Genomic DNA, 18,479 nt, shown 5'->3' on the forward strand with positions numbered 1-18,479 from the left:
TATCTTTACCTCCCATCTTCACAAAATATTCAAAATTCTAATTGATAGAGGATATAGCCGTGATAGACTGATTAAAGGCATTAAACGTTGTCTGAGGAAATATGATAACGTTTTCAGGAAGTTCGGTATTCTAGATGACCGTAACATTATTAAAGAACTCCCCTGATATCTTTTGATTTATTGAAACACGGGTACTAACTCTGCTAAACTGAACAAATTCTGAAACTTAGGTGAATAAGTGTACAACGTGCTAAACCGAAGTTCAGACTGACCAGTGAAAATGGGCGAGCGTACCAAGTATCATTTTAATTAGAAGTTTTAGTCAGTGATTTATTATTGAAGCTTGTAATTACAATATCTAATACTCCTATAAATACTTTAATTAATTGTTTGTCCCGTTATTCTTTTTCCTTCCTCTTTTCCTTGTCATCCCCTTTAGTTTTAAGATTCTTGCTATAAATGGCTACAGCTAACACTATTAATGCTAAGTACCAAACAACAAGTGGGAGGTGGATCGTTGGTACCATTAAATCGATTTAACACCGCAATTCCAGTCGCAAGCCTGGGACCACTACTAGCATAGTCACAACATCTACAAAGCTGCCATATAGCCTGACTGACAATTTTCTCGACTGACTGACAATGTTTCTTCTTTTTCCCCATTTAGAATACAAAGATTAGTACATTTTAGCTTATGATTAATATTATATTTTTACCTATAGTTTACCTAGATTTTACATTTTAGTTTGCAGAAACACGGTTTGTGGTCAGAGAACTTGGTGAGTTCTAGGATTTGGAATGAAGATACTCTCTCGCAGGTATTAGGGGTAGCAGCAAAATAATCAACTACACTGCTTCCGTTGTAGTTAACCGAGGTGAAATCTCCGAATATATCTCCAAGTGTACACCCATTTAGGATTGGTAGATTGTTGCATGCTAAGAAGTCTAGAAAAAGCGCTCCCCTTGAGTTGTGTATTTGGTCCTTACTAATTCTCTCGACCGACTCAGGAAAACTTATAGGGTAATTTACTTCCGGTTCATGTTCATCACTGAGCTCTTCTGGTGTGGTGTTTTTACCGGCAGTTCTTGCATTCAGATCACCTACCAGGAGTGTTTCTCCTAAATTGGGGGTTTTGGCCCTAAATTCCAATAAGAGATCTAATGTACTCGGTTCTGACAATCCTTTTCGTCGTGCTTTGTAAGAGGATTGTTCAGGGGAGTCATACACATTTATAATAGTGAATTTCCGACTATCATCTTGGGGGAATACAGTGATGGCCTGGAAATCCGAACATCCCGTTCTTAACAGCTTGACGTTCGAAGTGAGGGAACGGTGTACACCAATACATATGCCACCAGAGCGAGAGTCAGCTCTTAAGCTATTGAAACACTCGTAATTGGGAAGCGAGAAGTTTTGTTTGGTTTCTTGGAGACAGAAAATCAAGCTTTGCTGCAGTATTTCCACAAAATCACTGTCATTTGTTTTAAGGCCCTCTTCGCTCATCACGGTGTCGTGGATGTTCCAAGATAAGATCGGGAGTTCCGAGAGGATTTTGGTTTCCAGTCTAACATTGGGCTGCGATATTTTAAGAACGGAAGAGCAAGACTCGATTGTGCTAGTCATTGTCTCTGTCCTTATTTGTGTATCTTGAGATATTGAGTTTTCTTACTCTATCTCTATTAAGTCCAAGGGTTCTTTGCAAGGAATCCTTAACTAGCAGCCAGATTTTCCTTTTACCCTCAGGCGATAGGGTTAGTTCAATTCCATGACTTCCAACAGTCCTTGTGATAAGGTTAGCTAAATTGTCATTGCAGGAAGTGAAGATACGTTTTTTGTACTCATAAGTAAGCCTGATCGAGCTTATCAGGGAGGACATCATTTCATTGACTTGTTGTATCCTTTCGTTCAGGTACGGATATCCCTTGATGGGGATGATTTGAGAAACACAGATTCTGGTATTAGTTGTTTCTAGGAGTTTATAAATAAGCTGTTTGTACTTATTGTGTAGATCTTCAGGGGTTGTCTTAAGCCAGTGTAGATCTTGAAGTCCCACATGGAGAAAGACTGTGTCGTATGAGACATTCTTTATTTTTGTTACCAGGCCGCCTCTTGACAGGATATCATTTACAGAAAACACCTTGTATGTGTTGATATCAAACTGTTTACTGAATTTATCACTTTCGAATTCGTTCAGCTGGTCGTCAAAAACAAGAAGGCATCGTGGCTTTTTATTAGTGTCATTTGTGCTACGTGGTGGTGTCGTCTCTTTATTTTTCTCCTGGTGACTACTAATAGAACCATCACGGTGGCTGTAGTTTTTATCATACTGGTTATCTTTTTTGGAGCCGTCTTGCTTGGCAGTCTTTTTTCCAGCATGTTGGTCGTGAGCTTTCTTAGCGACGAATGGTGTAGGTAAAAGAACTTTGTTCGCTTGTGATGGAGTACTGATTTGGGGTTTTTCTTCAGTTTGGTCAGCTCCGCTGGGAGGAGTTTCTTTGTTTTCCGGCTGTCGTTCAATCTTGTTAGCTGTAGCCCTACAAGTGGTAGATCTCTGGTTTGGCGAGGGCGCTTCTCTGATCATAAGGATGGTCTGGGTTTCTTTGCTTTCAATCAGAGATGGTGATGTATTATAAGCTGGTTGATCTGTTTGACATGATGTTTCGGTATGAGTCCCTCTGTCATTTATTTTGTGATCATGGGGGTTTGTAGTTTGGGTTTCTCTGTTCATCATTTGTTTGGGTGGATTTGTAAGTAGAGCTTTGGAAGTCCCAACTTGTTGCTCTTGAGTCGATCTTTGATTAACAAGGTTGTCAAGGGTGCTTTGCTGAATCTTTATCATCTCTAAGAGAGATAGCACTTTGCTTTTCAGGTCTGACAACTCTGCGTCGACGCTTTTGGCTATTTGGTCTTTCTTGAAAAGTTCCAGCTGAGCTTGTTGATTGCTCGTTGTTTCTTGGAGCTTGAGAATACTATTCTCAAGTATTTTGAGGGGTTTTTCAAATGCTGGATTGCTCATTCCAAGGCTTCCAGTAGCTTGATTTGTTGGGTCTGGTTTTTTTTTCCTCTGTTCTTCCGATTTTTGGTTTGCCTTTCTTGGGGACAAGTTCATGTGGTTCAGCAGATTCTTCTGGTGTGGTAGGAAAACACCTAGCAGTCTTTGAGTCTTGTGCAGACGGTTCATCGGTGTTTTCAGTGATTTTATCATCCTCTCCGTTCTGCTGAGTGGCATGTATCCGAAGTGACATTAGCACAATTTCTCGTTTCTGCGGTAGTGTTAGCTGCATTGTCGTTAGTTTTCTTGGTTGCCCTAGTCTTTTTGTTGCTCTCGTTTTTCTTTCCCTTTGGGTTTTGTTTTTTTGTCTTAGGGCTTCCGATTCTACTTTTTTCCAAGCGACAGGTTTCATTGAAGTCACTTGAGTTAAGAGTACTGAATTCATTATTGAGGTAGGTTTCAAGGGCGTTTTTACGCATTCTAGCACTTTGAGGCACCTCAAGACCCATGTTCATCAGTTCGGCAGTGACTGCTTCATCATTAAGTCTCTTGACAAGTTTATCGATTAGACTCGGCTGGAGTTTCACTTTTCCTTGCGAAGCATCCAACAGGTGGTCAAGAACCATCTTCCTGTTTTGTTCTGAAGTATGCGCTACTCTCATGTGGCACAGCTTCACCAGCTCGATGATTTTAGATTTCGAGTTTCGGTCAGCAAGTTGCACCAATGTTTCTTTACTCAGAAACAGTTTAAGAGTTTTGGTATCAATGAATGCCGCGTCCGGTGCCGACTCTTTCGAGGGGTCGATGGTGCTCTGTGTCTCCACACTCGGTGGGGCAGGAGCTGTCGTCTCCTCAGGATGAGAAGTATTTGAGGCAGTCTTTATAGTTTGTTCTGCTTTATTGGAGTCAGTAACTGTCGCCTTCTCAGGGGTAGACGAATTTATGACAGTCATAGCGTGATCTGCTTCTGCGGACTCAATTGCTGTCGTCTTCTCAGGGGTAGAAGTATTTGAGGCGGTCTTAGTTTGTTCTGCTTTATTGGAGTCAGGAACTGTCGCCTTCTCTACGGGGTCATTTGCTGTCGTCTTCTCAGGGGTAGAAGTATTTGAGACACTTTTAGTTTTTTCTGCTTCTGCGGGATCAGTGTCTGTTGTCTTCTCAGGGGTAGAAGTATTTTGGACAGTCATAGCGTGCTCTACTTCTATGGGGTCATTTGCTGACGTCTCCACAGGGACACAAGAATTCGAGACAGTCTTAGTTTGTTCTGCCTCATTAGGATCAGTAGGTGTCGTCTTCTCAGGGGTAGAGGAGGAATTTGAAACAGTCTCTTCAGGGGTAGACGAATTTGGGACAATTTCGGTGTGTTCTACTGAACAATTGAGGACTTCGGTTTGTTGCTTTTCAATCGCAAGATCCAGAGTGTTCTCTGTTTTGACAAAGCAAGGTGTTATGATAATACTAAAATCTCCTTTGCCCTTTGGATGAATCCCTTCGCTAGGCAAGCTGATGTTCATATGCTGGTAAGTGTCTAGGAAGATTGTTAGGAGAGAGTTGTTCTCCAGTTCGATGTCATAAACACTTAGGCATATACCCGTACGATTTATTTCTCACGGGAATTCGGAGGTACGTTTCCAGGAAATTTTGTTAGATTTTGTGAGTAATTAAGTGACAAATATGTATCCTTGCCCGGTTGAGTGATTGTAGGATAGAACTGATTTTCGGAATCAGACTTTCAGTTAGACTGTGAATTATACTTCTGACTATTATTAAGTTGAAATTAACTGTAAGATTTATCACAAATCAGAAAATCTTAGAGTTACTGTTAGCCAAAGAAAATTTAAATTATGATTGTGTTCCACTTCTAAAGTGAGGACAATTTAACAATGACAGATTTTAGTTGGGGTAACATTTGATCTCAATAATGTCATTTTAATTTCAATGTGTTAATTAATCTTGTATCATTATTATTCCTATTTGTGTTTTTATTTAATATCTTTCAAGATGATTTCCTATAATAGCTCACAGAAAATTTATGCGAATGTTCATACATAATAAGTAATCTTGGTCTATCTGTGTGAATTTTAAGTATTGATAAATATTTGATCATCGAAGACCCGTTATCTGAGTCCTGACTTGATTTCCCATCTTCTATAATTAAAATATTGTGAATTCCTAACTATTGATTTTCTCAGATTTTAGTGTTCAATAAAATAATAAATATGACCAGTTTTTACAAAGAAGTTCGTTTCATTGCTCATATTATATGGAAATCACCCAATTTCGCCTTGATAAAAGATTCTGTCTGGAGATCCAATAATATAAAGGATACCGAATTATGCGGATACATTTGACTATCCTACAGCTGCTATTCAGATATGAAGGGACTTGATTATGACGTAACAATTGGGTCACTAGGCCACCTCTAATATAATACAAATTGGAACTAATAGTGCATATTTTGTAGGTGAATTATCAAAATTATTGTCAAGATACAATTGCAGAATACAATTCTATGGGAAATTGTCCAGGTTTTGCGGGTGAGTAGTTTTTTGTACGATTTGAGTAGCCCATTTTGTGAATAAAAATGAGAATTTTAGGTTTTGTGGGGTAAGCTGTTTCTTTGTAGGATTTGAAAACACGTAAATTACACAATATTTTATTGTATAGTGCACGAGATAATAATTTGCTTTGTCATCTCCTAGTCCTAACTCCTATGTCAATGATGCTGGTTTTAAAATTGACTTTGATCATGTTAGTAAGCTTCGTTCAGCTATTAATTGGTTTAAGTTTCTTTCTTTGACAAACGTCCTTCTTGATCCTACTCCTAGGCAGCATGGCTTTCTATAGAGACCTTCTATATAAAGACAGCGGAGAATTAAATAGGTAATAATTATGTTAGTCTCTTGAGTCTTGACACCATACGGGTTTCTGCTAGTTCAAATAAAGCCCAGGGCTAATATGGTGTACACGGTAACATTCTTAAAAATTTGTCCGTTGGTTTATAACTTAATGCTTATCCTCTAATATGAATTTTTCGTGGATCCTACAAGTACAATAGCGGCCAAATTCTGCAAGAGTGGAAACTAGCGTTTTGAAGCAATCCAATATCTCCGATCACAAGGGAAGCGGAGTTATTTCCATGCGAGTGACACTCCTAATACAATGTAAGCCGTCGTAAAGGCTGCAAGCGGCATGATTGAACATTGAACGTTAATGAGTGGCAGTTTTGTGGTTACCAAAAGTAAACTTGCAAGCATCCATCTTTGGTGCAGAGAAAGTGGCTGATAGCTTCATTCAAACTCAATTTTTACAAGATTCGAACCAGCACAGTACAAAATGTGTAACAGGAATCTAAGTTTGTTATAGCTGGAGTCCGAATTGAGAGTTGAAATCTCTGCGGGGTTCTATTGATTGGCTCCGGACATGATAGGAATCATCCAACAAAAACACCCATCTTCTCCATTGTCAAACTTAGCTGCAGTTTTAATAAGTGTTTTAAAACTGTCGAGGTTAACTTATTCTGTGTACAGATTAATATTTTGTTCAAATTTCACGTTACCATCGTTATAAACGTTGTGAATTGACTAGATGCTAAAACACTTTACTGATTTACAGTACCAGACATTAATTTCCCAACTCATACAATGTTTGCCAAAACTCGCTCTGGGATATTCTGATGATCCATAAATTTATTAATCAAAATTTAAGCCAAAAACGAAAATATCCACTAACTCTATAAGCACGTAAAAATTGCAAGTGATCCCCACTGTGCAAGTGATCCCCACTGTGCAAGTGATCCCCACTGTAAAAGTGATCCCCACTGTGCAGTGGTCCCCACTGTGCAAGTGGTCCCCACTGTGCAAGTGGTCCCCACTGTGCAAGTGGTCCCCACTGTGCAAGTGATCCCCACTGTGCAAGTGGTCCCCACTGTGCAAGTGGTCCCCACTGTGCAAGTGGTCCCCACTGTGCAAGTGGTCCCCACTGTGCAAGTGGTTCCCACTGTGCAAGTGGTCCCCACTGTGCAAGTGGTCCCCACTGTGCAAGTGGTCGATCCCCACTGTGCAAGTGTTCCCCACTGTGCAAGTGGTCCCCACTGTGCAAGTGGTCCCCACTGTGCAAGTGGTCCCCACTGTGCAAGTGATCCCCACTGTGCAAGTGGTCCCCACTGTGCAAGTGGTCCCCACTGTGCAAGTGATCCCCACTGTGCAAGTATTCCCCACTGTGCAAGTATTCCCCACTGTGCAAGTGATCCCCACTGTGCAAGTGATCCCCACTGTGCAAGTGATCCCCACTGTGCAAGTGTTCCCCACTGTGCAAGTGATCCCCACTGTGCAAGTGATCCCCACTGTGCAAGTGATCCCCACTGTGCAAGTGATCCCCACTGTGCAAGTGGTCCCCACGGTAATCGTACTGTAATGCGACACGTACTCTAGTGCGACACGTACTCTAGTGCGAAGTCCGACAAAAACACCCTCTGTCGCACTACAGTACGTGTCGCACTACGATCCAGGTAGCGTACTCTAGTGCGACAAAATATCCTGACTTATTTTCAAGTTCAGGTCACATCCTATCCTTCTTATGGACCATTAAGTGATTCGTCGGGTCGGTTCACGTCACTTATTTCGAAGTGATCTTGAGAATACGATTCGTCGGTTCACATCACGTGTTTCGAAGTGATCCACTGATCACAACCCTTCGGGTCAGTTCAAGCCACGTATGCAGTGTGTGATCCACCGGGTAACTCGTAAGCAGCATATGATCCTCATTCCTATCACGCATCGTATGAAGGTATATCTCCGATTGGGATAACAAGTTCATATGCTTGGGCCATATATATAAAGGTCACGATGATTCTACCAAAGCATCGAACAACATCAACATGTCTTCATTCCTAGAAGCGCGACGACATGACCTACTGGCGATGCACTGAGAAGATCTGCTCCGGACTTCTCAGTTTGATGAACGACACTACTGTGACCAGTAAGAAGACCCATTCCCACCCTCCTACTCCTGCAGCAAACTCTGTCTACACAGCAAAGCAGAACATGAAACGGAAAGCCTCCGATACTGACCTCCCTACGAAACACCTAATTGCTGACGCTGTTGGACCCCTCTCCTTCGAAGCCATGTCAAAACTCAACTGTCAGCAGGAATCCCTCGCTAAGATGGCACGCACAGCTCCTAACTCCTGACTACATCCGAACGAACGGTGGTGAAACCTTCCTTCTTTCGGATTCTACCTTTTCAGCAGAGAGAAGAAGATCTTTCCTGTTCGGCAAAATATGGATTGTTTAGCTGAGGCCCCTCATCTTGTCATCGATGGTACCTACAGCACCTCGACTAACTTGTTCACGCAGCTGGTGACTATCCACTGACTCTATCCTGACGGCTGGAGAAGGAAGATGCAGCAACATGACCTAGTGAATGTGTAAAGTGCTTTGTCGCACTTTAGTTCGTGTCGCACTACAGTCCAGGTAGCGCACTGTAGTGCGACAGTGTCGGCCTTGAACATTCTCTGTCGCACTAGGGTACGTGTCGCACTACGATCCAGGTAACGTACTCAACTGCGACATGGTCGATCTTGGAGGTTTCGCACTAGGGTACATGTCGCACTACAGTACGTGAACCGGTCCCCACTGTGCAAGTATTCCCCACTGTGCAAGTGATCCCCACTGTGCAAGTGATCCCCACTGTGCAAGTGTTCCCCACTGTGCAAGTGGTCCCCACTGTGCAAGTGTTCCCCACTGTGCAAGTGATCCCCACTGTGCAAGTGATCCCCACTGTGCAAGTGGTCCCCACTGTGCAAGTGGTCCCCACTGTGCAAGTGGTCCCCACTGTGCAAGTGGTCCCCACTGTGCAAGTGGTCCCCACTGTGCAAGTGATCCCCACTGTGCAAGTGATCCCCACTGTGCAAGTGGTCCCCACTGTGCAAGTGGTCCCCACTGTGCAAGTGTTCCCCACTGTGCAAGTGATCCCCACTGTGCAAGTGATCCCCACTGTGCAAGTGGTCCCCACTGCGTCCGTATTATACACGTACTTTTAAAAGACCAACTATAACGTAAGCAAGAAAACGAAAGTTTAATTGTAAAAAAAGTAAAAATGATATCAAAATATCTGACCTGTATGAACTTGTCAGTTGAAAGCGTGTCCCCCAGGTAGCTGACAACGTATTCTCGAACCTCTCTCGGAGACTCAACATCACGGAGAAACGAGATAAACGTCGGAACTGAGTTATTGATTGTTCAATTTAATTTATCAAATATATAAATTAGTCAATCAAATATTTAATCGAATTTGTCTGTTTTTTATGTTTTAGATCAAAATACCAGCGAACAGGTACGAAGAAAAGTGATCAAAAGTTCGGACATTAAACTTTTGCTCAGGATTTCCACAGAAGCGTAAAAGTGAAATAAGTGAAATAAAACACACAAGAATGATAGTAATATGCACGTTTTAGGGTAAGATTAAATAATTACTGCAGTTACCATGGTTACTGCAGTTACCATGGTTACCACCTAGTTACTGCAGTTACCATGGTTACTACAGTTAACATGGTTACCACCTAGTTACTGCAGTTACCATGGTTACTACAGTTACCATGGTTACCGCCTAGTTACTGCAGTTACCATGGTTACTACAGTTACCATGGTTACCACTTAGTTACTGCAGTTACCATGGTTACCACCTAGTTACTGCAGTTACCATGGTTACTACAGTTACCATGGTTACCACCTAGTTACTGCAGTTACCATGGTTACTACAGTTACCATGATAACCACCTAGTTACTGCAGTTACCATGATTACTACAGTTACCATGGTTACCACCTAGTTACTGCAGTTACCATGGTTACTACAGTTACCATGGTTACCACTTAGTTACTGCAGATACCATGGTTCCTACAGTTACCATGGTTACCACCTAGTTACTGCAGTTACCATGGTTACTACAGTTACCATGGTTACCACCTAGTTACTGCAGTTACCATGGTTACTACAGTTACCATGGTTACCACCTAGTTACTGCAGTTACCATGGTTACTGCAGTTACAATGGTTACTACAGTTACCATGGTTACCACTTAGTTACTGCAGTTACCATGGTTACTACAGTTACTATGGTTACCACCTAGTTACTGCAGTTACCATGGTTACTACAGTTACCATGGTTACCACCTAGTTAGTTACCGTCTATGTGCTGGTTCTTGAAACCGGACACTTGAGATTCACACCAGATTGTAAACTCGTCCTTTGGGGTAGAGTTGGCGAACATGTCTAGTAATGGTGCCTGGTTGTTCTTCTTCCTGTGGGCAACATCCGGTTATAAGCGGTCACTGACTGGTCACCATGGGATCACCAACAGGGCAGTCGGGGGAAAGAAGCGGTTGTTCAAGGTCACTATAATTGAAGCTTTCAAAAGTAGATTCAGGGTGTCGAAAACAATTTGTGGACACAAAGTAAGTGGTATCCATATTCCTTGGCTAACGTTAGCACTTTATCAGAAATTGCAAATCACCAAAACCAATAATAAATGTTGATCCTGTCCGAAGAAGCACATGAAAGTTGAGAGCTACTTCAAGAGGCAGGATAACTTACTTAGAGGGAGCTTTAGGTTGCTGCTGCTGTTGCTGTTGCGGTTTCTTCGGCGGAGGTTTGGTCTGTTTCTTTGGAGAAGGTCTGGGATCATCTTCTAACATTCCCGCTACTGGGTTCCAGTCGTTGTTTTGGGCCTGTGTTCAAGGTTGGGTCAGTTCAAGATACTTTTAGAAGTTTTACAGAAAATGCGAAGCTGGCTGAATGTGAAACATTATATCCCCATGTCAGAACAATCGCAAAGTTTCCAAAATATTTGAAACCTAAAATTCGTTCCCTTCAATACAGATCATTCATTAAACAACACGCAAAACATCAGTCCACCTTACGAATCAACGCCAGCAAAAGTTACCACGCCCTCCCCCACTTACGTAGTTAAGATTCTGTTGCTGGGTTACCTGGAGGTTACTATGGTTACTCACGTAGTTAAGATTCTGTTCCTGGGTGGTCCTTCTCTCCTCCTCGCGCTGAATCTCCGCCAGAGATCTGGTCTTTGAGGGCTGCTTCTGTGTGGCCCATGTTGTAGCTCTAGATACTACTGGCTCAGGATGCGCTTGCGTTCTCTGAGGACAGTGAGGACAATGAGGACATTTGTTTATTAAAGCTAATCATAAAATCATCTTTGAATAAATTTCTAATTTGAGATACTTTGCTATGACCCAATTCTGGCAAATTTTAAGTTGTTCTGAAACATATAAAAGGTTCTTACAGGGGCGGATTTCTTCATCTTGGCCTCATCTTGCTGAATTTGAGAGAGCGGTATTGACACAGCATCAGGTTTACCCCACGTTTTCGTGGTGGGTTGATGAGTTCGTGTAGCAGATTTGGTAACGTTCGTTTTAGGCTGAAACAGTGGTAGTGTAACAAAATGTGTAGATTGTTTAACAGCTTGTGAGAGAGGTTGCTGGCGCCTTGCTAAGCAAGCATCTTCCACCATCTTCACCAAAACAAACACTGGCAGCTCAGGCAGTAAGTAGTCATGCTTCTAATCTATGTAAATCTGTACGAATCCCTTAATTTTTCCTTTTGTAAAGCTAGCCGCACAGGACTAAACTTGAATGTCGACTGAAGAAAACCAACAACAAGTTGCCCCCCCCCCCCCTGCCCCCTCCCCAAGTTGTCCCCCCCCCCTGCCCCCTCCCTAAATTGTCCCCCCCCCGGCCCCCTCCCTCAGTTGTTCCACTAACCATGTTAGCCCAAGGATTCGTGTTCTCCTGCGCTGGAGGTGATTTAGACACCTTTGTTGCCCAAACATTTTCCTGTTCTCGTCTCTTTACAGCAGCAGCTTGTTCAGCGGCAGCATGCCGTGCCTGTTCTTCCCTTCTCGATTGTTCTTCACGGCGTAATTGCTCATCACGTTTGGCCTTCGCGTCAGCTTGACGACGAGCTTCTTTGATGGCTGATGCCTGAGAGAGTAACCCTGGTAACTGAGAGCTAGAGGTGTCTAGAGAGGTGTCAGAGTCACAAGATCGAGAGGTGCTCAGAGTCACAAGATTGAGAGGTGCTCAGAGTCACAAGATTGAGAGGTGTTCATAGTCACAAGATTGAGAGGTGCTCAGAGTCACAAGATTGAGAGGTGTTCAGAGTCACAAGATGAGAGGTGCTCAGAGTCACAAGATTGAGAGGTGCTCAGAGTCACAAGATGAGAGGTGTTCAGACTTCAGAGTCACAAGATTGCTTCTGAATTCAGTAATGATATATTTCGATTTTGGGAGCAAGCGAGGACAATCAGCTTATCAGTTAACCAGAGTCCCGATTACTGTGGATAAAATGATTTAAATTGCACTGTCGAGTAATAGAAAAAGGTCACTTGAAACTCACGGTGGCTTCCTCCTGGGCCTTTGCGAGGGCCTTGGCTTCAGCAGCTGCCTGCTGCGCGGCTCGTCTCTCTTCAGCTACCCTGACTTCATCATCCCGCCTTTGCCTTTCTTCTTCATCTCTTCGACGCAGTTCTTCCTCCTTCAGTTTCACAAGATGTCGTTCTCTGGAAAATTTCACAGGTTAGGGTATGTACTGGGTTGATGGACGTAAAGTTAGGTGTTACATGTACAAGAAATAATTAGAAGGTGGGCATTAGATTAAATAAGAGTGCACTGAAGAGAGTCGCATGATGTAACAATTATCTTTTGTTCCATCCTTATGTGGCAAAGAAGCGTTTTATAAATCTTTATTCCACTGGGAAGTTTAAAAAATAGGATAATGTTTTTTTTAAATAGTGTATTTGATAAATAATTAATGTTGGTGGGAAATATCCATTATATATTTTTCACATAATGCGATGATGTTTTGTAGACATGTGTGATGATGTGATGTCATAAATTTTACTTTACTTTACTACTTTACTTAACACATTTGAGATTTACGTTAAATAACTGACCGTTTTTAAGACATGCACATTTGTTTGGCTGTCAGTTGTCAGTTTCTCGACATGAATAATATAATATAAGGTTCCCAAAATACACGGAACAGTCTACGAACGGATTTAGCCCCGGCCTGCGCGGCTGACCTGGATAGTTAATTGCGCGGCGCCCGCGCGGTAAATGACGATTGCGAACAAAAATAGGGACTAACTTTCGCCGTAAAAATGTTTTCGCGCGTTACGCATACTAACCTTGAACGTCGTATCTTGGCATTTTGCCCCAAATTTATGTTGAAACTTCATGATGATCTACTACGGCTTACTCAAAGTACAAATTACGCAAGGGTAGCATTTGTGTCGGGATACAAGATATAAATCTTACAGCAATTAGTCTGGGAATCACAAGCAACAAACTTTTCTCTCTCGCAATAATACTCAGAGCAACGTAACGCAGACACTGATTTAAAATCCACCAATAAGGTACATGATTAATGTAGAAGCAAGGTATTGAGACATTATCTAACGCTGAATAAAGATGATGCTATCGCACTACACTGTCACCATCGCACTAAATTAGTCCATTTTTGGCAACGATTGAGTTCACCTGGTCAATATTCTAAACTATTTATAGACAACCCTTTTATCGTGTTTATTGGTCCTGCAACACCATGTACGCCATAATTCATTGTGTCCCTGTACAGTATTTCCCGTTATGTCATGTATTTTATCGAATGACATTCTAATTTGTTTTTGAGCATGAAAATGTGAGAAGTATGAAATTTGACCTGATTCATACAGTACCACTTCTAGCAAGTTTAACTTTTAATATTTGCGGTATATTTTAAAACATTTTCTAACTGCACATTCTGCAGAAACCCATGGGTAAATACATCCAGGTTCTTTTCAGATACCGTAATTATATGACACTAGTGACTAGATGCTAATATTAATTATAGTAATTATATGGAATCATCAGGAATGTTGTATCCAAAATTAGGGATGAGATTATGTTGATCAAATAAAGATTACCTTTATCAGGAGTATTACCTGCTCAACAAGGTACCCATAATATTAGCAATATCATAATATATAAATGAAAGGAAGGTTAACTAGACATACTCATCTAGTGACTAGATGCTAATATTATGTGCATTATACTATTATACACCTGACAAAGCTACACAGAATGTCTTTCCGAAGAGTTTTGGTGTTCAATCGGTTCAATTACCAGTTATTTGTTGGAACAAGGGTAACCATGGTTTACAACTAGCCGGGTTAAGAAGACACCATGATGACGTAATTTATGTTTCTCGGACACCGATCAGTATAATATGTACTTGTAGGGGTATTTTAAGAGTTAACGGACGTTATCTGTATTTGAGAGACAATTATATTATTTACATTCATTATTATTTGATTGTTTCACACTTTTCACATTTCATAATTTTATTACTAGGTGGAGGTGATGTTATTGACTTATTGAGGATTTGGGCGGCCAAAAAACTCCTGTTCTGAAAGTTGTCTTTTGTACTTGTTTCACTGACCCACGCTTTTTAGCATTTATACATTTCGGCCCATTTTATATGTTTGTTCGAATTGCTGTACATTTGTATACTTGCTATTTTGTAAAAGTTTTAAATCAAATCATGGTAACAAGGATGCTTTTCTATAAAAACTATTTCTTTGGCTACTCTTTTAGTACTCGATATCTTTTAACACCAAAATATTATTACTATACACAACATCCAGATATTCTAACACATTGTAGACTTAAGATCCCCGAAAGTTACAAATTTGCTCCAACTAAATGTTTGTAACCCAAAAACCCAAAAAATTCAATCCAATCTGTACTGACGATTTTTTTTCTCTAAGGGATTTGTTTTTCAGGTTTCTTTTGGTTTTTTGGTTGGTTTTTTTGTTTTTAGTTCTACAATAAGCATACATTTAATCTTTAACTGTAATTCAAAAATGACCACATTAATTCAAAACCAAATTCAGAAGATTATGAATTACTGTAAAATTTAGCAACTGATTCTAGATATTCTAGATATCAACTACTCTAGTAATATCTTAGTAAACTTTTACTGGAACTACTAATAATTGTGTGCTCCTTCACAAATACTACTACTTGTGTGCTCCTTCATCAATACTACAACTAAACTAAAAAGTGGAATGAAATGCTCCCCTTCCTGGAAATGAGTGACTAGTGGTTACTAATGGTTACTAATGGTTACTAACTTACTAATGGTTACTAATGAAATGCTCCCCTTCCTGGAAATGAGTGAGTGATGTCGGACCACTTTCCACGTGGCTTCCACAATTCCGCCTAATTTTGTCATTGACATAAAGTAAGACAGCACAAATTGAGCACAAATCTTCGTAAAATAATTAATAAATGAATACAAGAAAACAGTGAAAAGGAGTGTAGATAAAGTGTAGATATAGCGGTATTAACTGTTTTTTAGGGCAGCAACTGGATGGAAAAAAGGCGGACAAAGATAAAAAAGGTTATTTTTCTATTTTTTTTCTTAAAAACAACAATTATATGCGCTTTTTAAAACAAGATCTTTCATTGTCCACTAAAAAAACCATCCAAATCACTGCTTTGTTTTAAAGTTTTAAGAACCCATCGTAAAATTAAACATTCCAGTGCAATTCAAATTTCGAAGGTTAATATCAGGTTTCCTTTTCATAACATAGTTTCCTTTTCATAACATATTAAGGCAATTTTCAGTTTTGAAAACCACATTCTTGTAGTTGCTTTTCTTATATATTTGAAACGGTAGGTGTCCCCTTCCCCTTGATTTGCAAAACCAACGTCGAACACATGGTTAATGGTTATGTTAAAAAAGAAGGTAGCAGCCTCCTTTTCGGTTCCGAATAAATTTGTATGAAAATTAGAAATTTAAGTGCACTCGAAGTTCTAATTTTACGATGTAGTTCACACTAAGAGATAAATCATCCGGAATCATGCAAGGTAACCATGGTAACAAGGTAACCGTGGTAACAAGGTAACCATGGTAACAAGGTAACCATGGTAACAAGGTAACCATGGTAACAAGGTAACCATGGTAACAAGGTAACCATGGTAACAAGGTAACCATGGTAACAAGGTAACCATGGTAACAAGGTAACCATGGTAACAAGGTAACCATGGTAACCAACTAACCATGGTAACAAGGTAACCATGGTAACAAGGTAACCATGGTAACAAGGTAACCATGGTAACAAGGTAACCATGGTAACAAGGTAACCATGGTAACCAACTAACCATGGTAACAAGGTCGTTTAAGACCAGTTTAAGGTTTAATTCCAATGTCCATGACCCCTCATCTTACTCTCAGAAGCAGTTAAAGAGGGGTATGCAGCTGTAGAGGGTTTTAGATTAGTATCTTCCGGCAGTATGCTGTTTTATCATTTCCACCTCCGCTTGACCAGATTGATCTTCTGTCGGCAGAGTTAATCTGGTTCCAAGGACTCCCTGCCCTTATCATGAAATGGCCATCACCCCGGTCTTGGGGTTGCTTCCAGTTTTCTCCTTCAATAAAGTCAGGTTTTTCCCAGCCACTCTCCTCCACTCCAGCACATCTCCAGGAATTGTCCGAGACCATGAAATCGTTTCCTTCCGCATCCTTCATGCCTGCTACGATACCATAGCCACCACCACCATTGTAACATTTAACTGCTATGACCCGGGTGGGTGATGGAACACTGAGTGACGCTAGTGCCTGCCAGTTTGTGTCTGTGTACTTCTGAACTCCATCTATATAAACTGTTGTATGATCGTCACAGAATACCTTTAACGAGTATTCGCAAGGCTGGTCGTTGCATTCTTGTGTCTCCTCAGCATCTCCTACACAGTTAGATCCACCGTTAGCAGGGGCTGGGTCGGAGCAGCTTCTCGTTCTCTTCTGGGATCCTCCTCCGCAAGCAGCCGAGCAGTCTGACCAATCCCCGAAATCACTCCACTTCCCATCGATTATGCAAGGCTGATCGTTGCATTCTTGTGTCTCCTCAGCATCTCCTACACAGTTAGATCCACCGTTAGCAGGGGCTGGGTCGGAGCAGCTTCTCCTTCTCTTCTGGGATCCTCCTCCGCAAGCAGCCGAGCAGTCTGACCAATCCCCGAAATCACTCCACTTCCCATCGATTATGCAAGGCTGATCGTTGCATTCTTGTGTCTCCTCAGCATCTCCTACACAGTTAGATCCACCGTTAGCAGGGGCTGGGTCGGAGCAGCTTCTCGTTCTCTTCTGGGATCCTCCTCCGCAAGCAGCCGAGCAGTCTGACCAATCCCCGAAATCGCTCCAGTTTCCATCAGTTGGGCAAGTGTGGCCACACTTTTTCAGGACTTGTTCAAGTTTACCGCATTTCCTCGAAGCCTTTTTCTTTAACTGACCATCGCTGGATTCACAGCCCAGAGACGACTGGAAACCTTTCTGTAGGCACTTCCTGTTGTACTGCTTGATTTTCTTGTTGAGCTTCTTCTTCTTCAATGGACACTCGTACGAAGTAACGATTAACACTAAAAGTGTTAGCAAAACTACAGATGCGCAGAAATGTTTCATTGCTCGAGAGGGTTAAGTTGATAGGAGTAAACAAATTTGAATCGCCAAGTCGAAGTAATTTATGACTAAGTAAACTGTGAGTTTTCTTTCTAGGCGGGGATTCAGCCGTTTTTGAGTCGGTACGTAACAGCTGCATAACAATAGTCCTCACTCGTTTTGCCCTGAATGTCTCAATCCTTTAGATTCAAATCTCAACTACATTGTTCAATTATCTAGAAGTTTCATTATCGTCGGTCTTGCACCGAGGGCTAAATTTGACGACCTAACCAATTGTTTAATCTTCCAGCTCTCAAACTTTCAAGTTTAGACTGTCCCTCATTATTACATCGGAACCAATATAATGGATATATTTCTTTGGTGCACAATTATAGTAGTGGTATGTCAACAAACTCCACCCCCAGTATAATAGTACTCCGTGCATATTAGTCATGATGCGATGAGGGAAAGTCTTGACTGAAAACACAAAAACACAAAGACTTATTAAGAGACAACCGGTGCCAAACCTTGAAATTGTTGTTTTCTTGAAAACTGATAAAACTTTGAAGGACGTGTTCAAACCTGGTTGGTGGTTTTGTTTCATTTTTCCCACTCATTACTTCTGGGCCCCCAGATTGAAATCTGTAACATTTTAAGAAAAACTGAAACTACTGACAAAAACTAGACCCTTTGACTGAGGGCACCCCTGAATCAGAATTTTTGTAACATATTCAGGTCCTGAGATATAGCAGTTTAGTTGGGGGCCCTGGATATTGAATTTTGTAACACATTTCTATGTTACACTTTTTCAATGGGTTTTTAGAGAAGCTTTTTGATAGTTTTTCAAGTTCAGACCAGTTTTTCTAGGTCACAAAGGGTTCCATCAACCATATTCTTGACTAAATTTTGTACTTGGGCCCAAAACATTGAATTCTGTAACATATTTATGTTTTCACTGCCAAGGTCATATCTGGAATATTCAATATATTTTTG

General features: G+C 41.1%; 2 protein-coding genes across 2 annotated transcripts in view; both read right to left on the minus strand.

The window, feature by feature from the left end:
- Nucleotides 1–3,202: 3,202 nt before the first annotated feature.
- LOC134813845 (mucin-2-like) lies at nt 3,203–4,507 on the minus strand. The gene has a single exon (XM_063821723.1). The coding sequence runs from the start codon at nt 4,505–4,507 to the stop codon at nt 3,203–3,205; it is 1,305 nt and encodes a 434-aa protein (XP_063677793.1).
- Nucleotides 4,508–8,284: 3,777 nt separating this feature from the next.
- Nucleotides 8,285–18,479, minus strand: part of LOC134813846 (GRB10-interacting GYF protein 2-like) — a 30,730-nt gene continuing 20,535 nt past the window's right edge. Inside the window, exons 15-22 of the mRNA XM_063821724.1 lie at nt 12,405–12,567; nt 11,771–11,989; nt 11,293–11,427; nt 11,006–11,146; nt 10,587–10,720; nt 10,179–10,294; nt 9,113–9,219; nt 8,285–8,410 (exon numbers count right to left, since the gene is read on the minus strand). Of these exons, the coding sequence (XP_063677794.1) occupies nt 8,285–8,410; nt 9,113–9,219; nt 10,179–10,294; nt 10,587–10,720; nt 11,006–11,146; nt 11,293–11,427; nt 11,771–11,989; nt 12,405–12,567 (1,141 nt within the window). The remainder of the gene's footprint in view (nt 8,411–9,112; nt 9,220–10,178; nt 10,295–10,586; nt 10,721–11,005; nt 11,147–11,292; nt 11,428–11,770; nt 11,990–12,404; nt 12,568–18,479) is intronic.

The sequence above is a fragment of the Bolinopsis microptera genome, chromosome 4, assembly GCF_026151205.1.
Source record: "Bolinopsis microptera isolate Bmic1 chromosome 4, MBARI_Bmic_1.0, whole genome shotgun sequence".
Lineage (NCBI taxonomy): Eukaryota > Metazoa > Ctenophora > Tentaculata > Lobata > Bolinopsidae > Bolinopsis > Bolinopsis microptera.